The sequence below is a fragment of the Lampris incognitus genome, chromosome 10, assembly GCF_029633865.1.
Source record: "Lampris incognitus isolate fLamInc1 chromosome 10, fLamInc1.hap2, whole genome shotgun sequence".
NCBI lineage: Eukaryota > Metazoa > Chordata > Actinopteri > Lampriformes > Lampridae > Lampris > Lampris incognitus.
Genome location: NC_079220.1, coordinates 3,590,209 through 3,602,098, shown reverse-complemented (window position 1 = coordinate 3,602,098; position 11,890 = coordinate 3,590,209). Strand labels below are relative to the sequence as shown.

The following is an 11,890-nucleotide window of genomic DNA, read 5'->3' as shown; positions in this document are numbered from 1 at the left end:
ACCTCATCATGAATAAAACCTACCCCCTGACCTCATCCCAAACAAAACCTACCCCCTGACCTCATCATGGATAAAATCTACCCCCTGACCTCATCATGAATAAAACCTACCCCCTGACCTCATCACGAATAAAACCTACCCCCTGACCTCATCCCGAATAAAACCTACCCCCTGACCTCATCATGAATAAAACCTACCCCCTGACCTCATCACGAATAAAACCTACCCCCTGACATCATCACGAACAAAACCTACCCCCTGACCTCATAGCGAATAAAACCTACCCCCTGACCTCATCGTGAATAAAACCTACCCTGACCTCATCCCGAATAAAATCTACCCCCTGACCTCATCACGAACAAAACCTACCCCGACCGCACCACGAATAAAATCTATCCCGACTTCATCACGAGTAAAACCTACCCCCTGACCTCATCACGAATAAAACCTACCCGACCTCATCACGAACAAAACCTACCCCCTGACCTCATCATGAATAAAACCTATCCTGACCTCATCCCGAATAAAATCTACCCCCTAACCTCATCACGAACAAAACCTACCCCGACCTCATCACGAATAAAACCTACCCCCTGACCTCATCACGAATAAAACCTACCCCGACCTCATCATGAATAAAACCTACCCGACCTCATCACGAATAAAACCTACCCCCTGACCTCATCACGAACAAAACCTACCCCCTGACCTCATCACGAATAAAACCTACCCCCTGACCTCATCACGAACAAAACCTACCCCGACCTCATCACGAATAAAACCTACCCCCTGACCTCATCACGAATAAAACCTACCCCCTGACCTCATCACGAATAAAACCTACCCCAACTTCATCACGAATAAAACCTACCCCAACCTCATCACGAGTAAAACCTACCCCCTGACCTCATCATGAATAAAATCTACCCCCTGACCTCATCGTGAATAAAACCTATCCTGACCTCATCCCGAATAAAATCTACCCCCTGACCTCATCACGAACAAAACCTACCCCCTGACCTCATCACGAATAAAACCTACCCCGACCTCATCATGAATAAAACCTACCCGACCTCATCACGAATAAAACCTACCCCCTGACCTCATCACGAACAAAACCTACCCCCTGACCTCATCACGAATAAAACCTACCCCGACCTCATCACGAACAAAACCTACCCCGACCTCATCACGAATAAAACCTACCCCCTGACCTCATCACGAATAAAACCTACCCCCTGACCTCATCATGAATAAAACCTACCCGACCTCATCACGAACAAAACCTACCCCTTGACCTCATCGCGAATAAAACCTACCCCGACCTCATCACGAATAAAACCTACCCCTTGACCTCATCACGAACAAAACCTACCCCCTGACCTCATCACGAACAAAACCTACCCCCTGACCTCATCATGAACAAAACCTACCCCTTGACCTCATCACTAACAAAACCTACCCCGACCTCATCACGAACAAAACCTACCCCCTCATCACGAATAAAACCTACCCCTTGACCTCATCGCGAATAAAACCTACCCCCTGACCTCATCACGAACAAAACCTACCCCTTGACCTCATCGCGAATAAAACCTACCCCCTGACCTCATCACGAATAAAATCTACCCTCTGACCTCATCACGAATAAACCTACCCCCTGACCTCATCGCGAATAAAACCTACCCCCTGACCTCATCGCGAATTAAACCTACCCCCTGACCTCATCATGAACAAAACCTACCCCCTGACCTCATCATGGATAAAATCTACCCCCTGACCTCATCGCGAATTAAACCTACCCCCTGACCTCATCACGAACAAAACCTACCCCCTGACCTCATCATGGATAAAATCTACTCACTGACCTACTCACGAACAAAACCTACTCCCTGACCTCATCACGAACAAAACCTACCCCCTGACCTCATCACGAACAAAACCTACCCCCTGACCTCATCACGAACAAAACCTACCCCCTGACCTCATCATGAACAAAACCTACCCCCTGACCTCATCATGAACAAAACCTACCCCCTGACCTCATCATGAACAAAACCTACCCCCTGACCTAATCACGAACAAAACCTACCCCCTGACCTCATCATGGATAAAATCTACCCCCTGACCTCATCATGGATAAAATCTACCCCCTGACCTCATCACGAACAAAACCTACCCCCTGACCTCATCATGGATAAAACCTACCCCCTGACCTCATCATGGATAAAATCTACCCCCTGACCTCATCACGAACAAAACCTACCCCCTGACCTCATCATGAACAAAACCTACCCCCTGACCTCATCATGGATAAAATCTACCCCCTGACCTCATCATGGATAAAATCAACCCCCTGACCTCATCACGAACAAAACCTACCCCCTGACCTCATCATGAACAAAACCTACCCCCTGACCTCATCATGCATAAAATCTACCGACTGACCTCATCACGAACAAAACCTACCCCCTGACCTCATCATGGATAAAACCTACCCCCTGACCTCATCAAGAACAAAACCTACACCCTGACCTCATCACGAACAAAACCTACCCCGACCTCATCATGAATAAAACCTACCCCCTGACCTCATCATGGATAAAACCTACCCCCTGACCTCATCTTGGATAAAATCTACCCCCTGACCTCATCATGGATAAAATCTACCCCCTGACCTCATCACGAACAAAACCTACCCCCTGACCTCATCATGAACAAAACCTACCCCCTGACCTCATCATGGATAAAATCTACCGACTGACCTCATCATGAACAAAACCTACCCCCTGACCTCATCATGGATAAAACCTACCCCCTGACCTCATCATGAATAAAACCTACCCCCTGACCTCATCATGGATAAAACCTACCCCCTGACCTCATCATGAATAAAACCTACCCCCTGACCTCATCATGAATAAAACCTACCCCCTGACCTCATCACGAACAAAACCTACCCCCTGACCTCATCATGGATAAAACCTACCCCCTGACCTCATCACGAACAACATCCACACCTGACTGACAGACGTTCGTCCACAGGGAAACAAGCTGGCACACACAGGATGGAGAGACATCCAGAGAAAAACAATAAAAACCAGAACATCTTTTGCCAGGATGGCAGCAGGCCCCATCTCCCCCTTCCTCGTCCTACCTGGTCCCACCAGCCGATCAGCCAGGGTCTGGAACAGGTCTCACAGAACAGGTCCACTAATGGCGTCCGGCGCTCTGCTGCCTTTCCGCCGCCTTCCAAGACCCCTCCGGCCGCCGCGCCGAAGTCCAGCTCTGCCCCGGCCCTCCCCTGCAGGGGGCTGTAGCTGGAGGACCGGGGCAGCCGATAGCCCCCCGGTACCGGTGAGGGGCAGGGCGACGGGGCCGGGTCAATGGCTTCCACCACACCCATGCTGAGGTTGACCGGGGGCGCGGGCCGCTGGCACAGGCAGGAGGCGCGGTAGTGGAGCGGGGCAGGGGCACGCCGGGTGCCCCAGTGGCATGAGGGTGTCGTCAGGGTGTGCGTGGAGAGGCTGGGACACTCCAGAGCAACGGCAGCCCCCCCCTCCCCTAAGGAGGGGGGAAGAGGGGGGGGGAGAGGCGGGGGCAAGGGGGAGGGAGGGGGGCGAGAGCGGAGGCCGCAAGGGCGGCGAGACCTCCCCTACATGCAGCACTCCAACCCAGGCTGCAGCGGCGACGCAGGCAAGAGCACTGGCCTCGACGTGGTCTGAAGAAACAAGCCCCCCCCCCCCTTCACCCCCCACACAGGCTGGCCAGGAGCCTCCTGGATGCCTCCGATCTTCCCAGACTACATCTCATCCCATCTGGACCGCAAGGGGAGACCCCGTGGACGCCGCAAAGCGGAGATGGAGGTGAAAGAGTGAGGGAAGACGGAGAGGAAGGAAAAAGGAGAGGGAGGATGGGTGAGGGACCGTCTGAAGGGCACGGAGAGGAGGCGATGAAGTAAGAGAGGGGTAGCAGAGAAAAAGGAGGTGGTAACGAGAGGGGGGAGCGGACAGATAATGCAGGGCAGACGACGGAGGAGAGAGAGAGAGAGAGAGAGAGAGAGGAGGAGGAGGAGGAGGTTGGGTGATGGATGGACAGATGACCGTAGTATCTGGAGGAGCTAGGACGACAGGAGGAGTGAGAGGGGAGGACAGTGGAAGGGAGGGGTAAGCGATGATAAAAGAGAACAAAATGGATGCAGAGAGAGAGAGAGAGAGAGAGAGAGAGAGAGAGAGAGAGAGAGAGAGAGAGAGAGAGAGAGAGAGAGAGAGAGAGAGAGAGAGAGAGAGAGATAGAGAGAGAGAGAGAGAGAGAGAGAGAGAGAGAGAGAGAGAGAGAGAGAGGCTGAAGGATGCAGCAGACGTCTGACTGGAGAAATGGAAGATTCAGAGCAGAGCCGGTGGATGTGTGGAGCAGAACAGCCTCCCCTCCCCCACAGGCCTGGCCCACTTCTCCCAGTACATCTGCCGCCCGCTCGCGTCTCCGGTCCCGACAACCAACAGCCGGTCACCAGTCGGTCAGCCTGCAGCGCCGGCTCCGGCTCCCGCTCCGCCTCAGTCCGCGGCCCGGCTGGGACCGACGCGCCGAAGGTCTAATCCTCTTCCTCCTCCTCCGGTGTGGGGCTGCCTTTCCCCCCCCGATCGCTGTGCACAGCCCTTCGCAAGCGCAGCAGCCAGTGTGGCTCCGGGCATGCGTGTCTGTGTGTGTGTGTGTGTGTGTGTGTGTCTGTGTGTGTGTGTGTGTGTGTGTGTCTGTGTGTGTGTGTGTGTGTGTGTGTGTGTGTCTGTGTGTGTGTGTGTGTGTCTGTGTGTGTGTGTCTGCACCCGCGCTGGGCAGCAAACCCCGACTGCGCATGAGCTGCAGCAGACGGCATGCACGTCTGTCGGGAGTGTGTGTGTGTGTGTGTGTGTGTGTGATTAAGGCATTATTCACATTTCCGTGTTTATTTCAGCAGACTGCTCGAATTCCACACACACACACACACACACACACACACACACACACACACACACACACACACACACACACACACACACACACACGTGTCATGATGAGGAAGATGAGGATGAATTTCTAGAACGGCGCAGCCTCAGAGCACCGCGCTGTCCCTTTAAGAGCGAGCGCTACTGAAGGAGCACTGCCTCCGCCTGATTGGCTGACGCCCAGACCACATGGCTTGTGGTCAGAGCGGAGAGCCAATGAGTAAAAGGGAAGGGCAGACCTTGCTGCTGTTCGATAGCAACCAAGGTTACAGCAGAAACATCAGCATCAGGACCCCCCATCCACCACCCCCGTCCTCAACGCCTAGCTCTCTCTCTCTCTCCAGCTCTCTCTCTCTCCTGTGCTCTCTCTCCATCTCTCGCTCACTCCCTCCATCTCTCTCCCTCCACCTCTCTCTCTCCAGCTCTCTCTCTCCAGCTCTCGCTCACTCCCTCCACCTCTCTCTCTCCAGCTCTCTCCCTCCACCTCTCTCTCTCCAGCTCTCTCTCTCTCCAGCTCTCTCTCCCTCCATCTCTCTCTCTCCAGCTCTCTCTCCCTCCATCTCTCTCTCTCCAGCTCTCTCTCTCCATCTCTCTCTCTCCAGCTCTCACTCTCCAGCTCTCTCTCTCCATCTCTCTCTCTCCAGCTCGCTCTCCCTCCATCTCTCTCTCTCCAGCTCTCTCTCTCCATCTCTCTCTCTCCAGCTCTCTCTCCAGCTCTCTCCATCTCTCTCTCTCCAGCTCTCTCTCTCCATCTCTCTCTCTCCAGCTCTCTCTCCATCTCTCTCTCTCCAGCTCGCTCTCCCTCCACCTCTCTCTCTCCAGCTCGCTCTCCCTCCACCTCTCTCTCTCCAGCTCGCTCTCCCTCCACCTCTCTCTCTCCAGCTCGCTCTCTCTCCAGCTCTCTCTCTCTCCATCTCTCTCTCTCTCCATCTCTCTCCCATTGCTCTCTCTCTCCTACTCTCTCTCTCCAGCGCTCTCTCTCTCCATCTTTCTCTCTCCAGCTCTCTCTCTCTCCATCTCTCTCTCTCCAGCTCTCTCTCTCTCTCTCCATCTCTCTCCCACTGCTCTCTCCTACTCTCCCTCCAGCTCTCTCCCACTGCTCTCTCTCTCCTACTCTCTCTCTCCAGCTCTCTCTCTCCCTCCAGCTCTCTCCCACTGCTCTCTGTCTCCTACTCTCTCTCCAGCTCTCTCTCTCCCTCCAGCTCTCTCCCACTGCTCTCTCTCTCCTACTCTCTCTCCAGCTCTCTCTCTCCCTCCAGCTCTCTCCCACTGCTCTCTCTCTCCTACTCTCTCTCCAGCTCTCTCTCTCCCTCCAGCTCTCTCCCACTGCTCTCTCTCTCCTACTCTCTCTCCAGCTCTCTCTCTCCCTCCTGCTCTCTCTCCAGCTCTCTCCCTCCTGCTCTCTCCTTCCTGCTCTCTCTCCAGCTCTCTCCCTCTAGCTCTCTCCCTCCTGCTCTCTCTCCAGCTCTCTCCCCTCACATACCAACCAACGAAAAATGCACACTAACTGAAGAAGTCTTCATATACAGTACACACTTACACATGCACCAACAGACACACACGTGCACGTGCACAAAGACAAAATCCATCACAATCTGACTGTAGCTTTGGCGGTTGTAGGCAGACGTTGTGCTTCACGTTTCAACGTTCATTGACACTCTGAGAGACTTGACCCAATGTCCAACAGTGTGTGTGACCTACACACCAACACGTTTCCATCCATCCATCCATCCATCCATCCATCCATCCATCCAGTATCCAAACGTTTCTCCTGCTCTCAGGGTCACGGGGATGCTGGAGCCTATCCCAGCAGTCACTGGGCAGCAGGTGGAGAGACACCCTGGACAGGCCGCCAGGCCAACACAGGGCCGACACACATACACATACACATATACACACACACACACACACACACACACACACACACACACACACACACACACACACACATTCACACCTAGGGACAATTTAGTACGGCCGATTCACCTGACCTACATGTCTTTGGACTGTGGGAGGAAACCGGAGCCCCCAGAGGAAACCCACATAGACACGGGGAGAACATGCAAAGTCCACACAGAGGATGACCCAGGACGACCCCCAAGGTTGGACTACCCCGGGGCTCGAACCCAGGACCTTCTTGCCGTGGAGCGACAGCGCTAACCACCACGCCACTGTGCCGCCCCCAACACGTTTCATGATACAGAACTAAAGATCATCCTGCATAATGTATTTCACAACCCCTGAGAGCTACAACACACGGACGACGAAGAAAAAAGGTTTTCGTTGATCCTTTCAAGCAACACTACATTTACATCAATATAAACTGACCTCTCGAGCCCCGGGGTCGTCCAACCTTGGGGGTCGTCCCGGGTCGTCCTCTGTGTGGAGTTTGCATGTTGCTGTCTGCGTGGGTTTCCTCCGGGGGCCCCGGTTTCCTCCCACAGTCCAACAACATGTAGGTCAGGTGACTAGACTGTACTAAATTGTCCCTAGGTGTGAATGTGTCGGCCCTGTGATGGACCGGCGGCCTGTCCAGGGTGTCTCCCCGCCTGCCCCCCGATGACTGCTGGGATAGGCTCCAGTGGCCCGCGACCCGAATTCGGAAAAGCGGCTTGGATAATGGAAGGATGGATGATTAAACTGGCCTCGTACACAATATATACACTAACACGCGCCTGATTCAGAGGATGACCACCCCTCATCACCTGTCAAACTACGTTATGAGTGAATATTGTGGCGATTAGGAGTGACTAGACACAAAAATGGAGGATGAGCACTCGTCCCGACTGGCTATGACAGAGGAAAACACGTTTTTTAACGTTAGTGAAAGTAAAAAATAGTTTTAGATGAATTCTGATTCAGGTTTCCAGGGGGCGCTATGGGATTACGATATTCTTTTTCCGTTTGTTTGTTGTTGTTTTTTTTTCTTCTCCCCAATTGTCAATTGTACCCGTCCAATTACCCCACTCTTCCGAGCCGTCCTTGTCGCTGCTCCACCCCCTCTGCCGATCTGGGGAGGGCTGCAGACTACCACATGCCTCCTCCCATACATGTGGAGTCACCAGGTGCTTCTTTTCACCTGACAGTGAGGAGTTTCACCAGGGGGACGTAGCGCATGGGAGGATCACGCTATTCCCCCCAGTTCCCCTGCCCCTGAGCAAGCGCCCCGATCGGCCAGAGGAGGCGCTAGTGTCTCGACCAGGACACATACCCACATCTGGCTTTCCCTCCGCAGACACGGCGAATTGTGTTTGTAGGGACGCCCTACCAAGCCGGAGATAACACGGGGATTCAAACCAGCGAGCCTCGTGTTGGAAGGCAACGTAATAGACCACTACGCCACCTGGACGCCCCTTCCCATTTGTTTTTGAAGGAGATTTAGACAGAGAGCCTGAACACAAGCACATGTGCCTTATACCACTGGTTGCGGATGACAAAACCAAATCAATCTCATCCTACTGCCACTCAAACATGTCATCCTGTCTGTGACACGACAAGGGGAACCGTGAGTCACGCAGCTGCTGTCTTCTCACACCAACAGGTGACAGTCGAGACAGGACACACCAGAGTGCGAGTGAGGTGATAGTGTATGTGTGTGTGTTACATGGGAGATATGGAGATGAGACAGAGTCCTTCAAGGTCCACACAGGACTTGGACAAGGCCGTGTCATTGCCCCCACCCTGTTCTCTGTCTTCATTGCCACCATCCTCCACCTCACAGGTCCCAATCTGCCTGAGGGCATCTAAATCATGTACAGGATTGATGGGAATCTTCTGAACAGTAACAGATTCAGGGCTGAAGGTCAAACCACCACCACATCCATCATAGAGCTGCAGTACACCGATGACAACGCCTTAGTGTCCCTCGTAGAAGAGGAGCTACAGAGCATCCTGGACGCCTTTGCAAAGGCGTACAAGCAGCTTCATCTGGCCATAAACATAAAAAAGACCCATATCCTCTACCAACCCCCACCCAACAGAAATGTGCCTGCTCTGCCCCCATCCATCTCTGTAGACAACAACACATTCGAAAACATGGAACAGTTCCCATATCTTGGCAGCCTTCTCTCCTCCAAAGCCAACAGTGACATTGAAATACACCATCGTCTCAGTTGTGCCAGCCAGGCCTTCTCAAGATTGAGTAAAGGGGTTTTTGAAAACCACAACCTTCAGGCCAGAACATAAATCCTGGTGTACAAAGCAGTAGTGCTGCCCACCCTACTGTACGGGTCAGAAACCTGGACCACATATAGCAGGCACCTGAAGGCACTCGAGGCATACCAACAGCAATGCATCAGAAAGATTCTTAAGATCAGCTGGGAGGATAAACACACCAACTTCAGCATCCTCCAGGAGGCCAACACGCCGACCATAACTGCCACCATCGCACAAGATCAGCTGAGATGGACTGGCCATGTCCTCCGCATGTCTGACTCTCACCTTCCAAAACAAGTCCTTTACTCTGAGCTCGTGACAGGACGCCGTGCCCCAGGAGGACAAAAGAAGTGATATAAAGATAACATCAAGAGCCACATCAAAAGGTCTGGCATCAACCTCAACACCTGGGAACAAGCAGCAGAAAACAGGGAGGCCTGGAGACTGGCTGTCCATGAGGGTGCTGGTCACTACAACCATGACCTCCACCATGCTGCTGAAAACAAGCACCGACTCAGAAAGGAGCGAGTTACCAGAGAGGCCCAGACCACTTCTTCACACCCTGGCCCACACTGTCCCAAAATATGTGGCTCCAGGATCGGCCTCTACACTCACCTGAAGACCCACAACAACCTGGAAGGAGGACAGTCATACTCAACCCTGAGTGATCGCCGATGGTGTGTGTGTGTGTGTGTGTGTGTGTGTGTGTGTGTGTGTGTGTGTGTAGGTGAGCACCTTATTAGAGGCCATCTCGCTGACAGAGCGGTGGGTCTGGATGGTTTCCAGCTGGTCCAAACACCAGTCCAGTTCCTCCAGAGTCTCCCGAGCCATCTGCTGGTACGTCTCCTCTGGCAGGGACACACACACACACACACACACACACACACACACACACACACACACACACACACACACACACACACAATGTCACCAGAAATTGATACAGGAACACCAACAAAGAGGAGGGATTGTGCTTCAAATGAAAATCGTCACTTCCTGTCCTGTAGCTGTGTAATCGTGTTGGGGTTGTGTAATTGTGTTGGAGTTGGGGGTAAATTTTCAATGTGAGGAGTCAAGGCACTATAATGTACTTTAGATAAAACTGTCTGCAAAATGCCGCATATTAGAATTCTTGAACATCCAATGGAGTAAAGAAACTCATCAGTTTACACACAAACACACTCACACACACACGTAGCTTGGCATACACAAACACACACAAATATACAAACCTGTACACACACACAGCACCCTACATACAGCACACACTATTTATTATTATTACTGCTTTTTTGTTCTGTTTTGTTGTTATTTATTACTATTGTTGCTGCAGTGTTGAGGAGCCGAAACACAAGAACACAAAGTCAATCATCAATCTTCAGCCTAAGGTGTTCTGGTACCAAGTACACTTATGAACTACCTTATGTTTGAACATGGTGGTTGTTATGGCCAATCCATGACCCTCACAGAAGTCCAAAACAAGGCACCGCTCAGGTTCCGATCAGGGAGGCTGTTCCTTCCAATCACACCCCTCCAGGTTTCTCCATCATTGCCCACGTGAGCATTGAAGTCCCCCAGCAGATCTATAGAGTCCCCAGGTGGAACCCTATCCAAGACACCACCCAGAGACTCCAAGAAGGTTGGATACTCCAAACTGCTATTCGGTGCATAATCACATACAACAGTCAGAGCCTTCCCCCCAGCGACTTGCAGTCGTATAGAGGTGACCCTCTCATTCCCCGGGGAGAACTCCAACACAGCGGTGCTCAACTGGGGACTTTTGAGTATCCCCACACCAACCCGACGCCTGTCACCTTGGCTAATTGACCTTTCGCAAAGTCCCGCCCCCCTTAGTTACTGCCCGTCAAGCAGTTCAGAACTATCCAGGAAGTAGCCGGAAAACACCAAAACATGAAGGAAGAAATCAGCGCATTGTGTGGGTAAAAGTAACAGTAATAATACGTTAGTTGTATTAGTTATCAATAATAGCTAGTAGCAAGCTTAGCTTGGAGCAGACAGGTATTTCTGTTGATTTTGGATGGATTAAGCTGGCCATGGGGTCTGCTATACTGTGAAATCTATTGCCGACATTGCGCTTCTTGCGTTCTGGGTTTTGGGAAGGGAAAGAAAATTACACACCTCCAAACTTTTCAGATATCTAGTCCGATTTGCAGATCCCATAGGCACACCGTTTCAGCATTTTGTTGTGTGTTTGAAAGCTTGACGGACCGTTGCTAAGGTAGGATTGGACAAGCACCGTTCTGGGGCGGTACTTTGCGAAAGGTCAATTCTGGAAAAGTAAAGAGTCCAGTCCCTCTCCAGGAATTTGGCACCACAGCCCATGCTATATGTGTGGAGGTGAGTGAATCCAACTATATCTAGTTGGTACAGCTCCACCTCTCACACCGGCTCAGACTCCTTCCCTGCCAGAGAGGTGACATTCCACGTCCCGAGGACCAGTCTGCGATGCTGGAAGTCAGCACGCCCTAGTCCCGTAAGGGAAGCCATCAGGCTGAAGAAGGTGGCTTTTCGGGCTTGGTTGGCCCAGGGGTCTCCTGAAACAGCCGACAGGTACCAGGAGGCCAGAAGGGCTGCGGCTTCGGCAGTCACGGACGCAAAACTTGGGTGTGGAAGGAGTTCGTCAAGGCTATGGAGGAGGACTTTCGGTTGGCCTCAGTGAAGTTCTGGCAAACCATCTGGCGACTCAGGAAGGGGAAGCAGGGCTTAACTCAGGCTGTGTTCAGCTGGGGAGG

General features: G+C 52.4%; 1 protein-coding gene across 1 annotated transcript in view; it reads right to left on the bottom strand.

Moving 5' to 3' along the window:
• Positions 1 to 11,890, bottom strand: part of pde4a (phosphodiesterase 4A, cAMP-specific) — a 90,323-nt gene that overhangs the window by 17,636 nt on the left and 60,797 nt on the right. Inside the window, exon 7 of the mRNA XM_056287376.1 lies at positions 9,873 to 9,985. Within this exon, the coding sequence (XP_056143351.1) occupies positions 9,873 to 9,985 (113 nt within the window). The remainder of the gene's footprint in view (positions 1 to 9,872; positions 9,986 to 11,890) is intronic.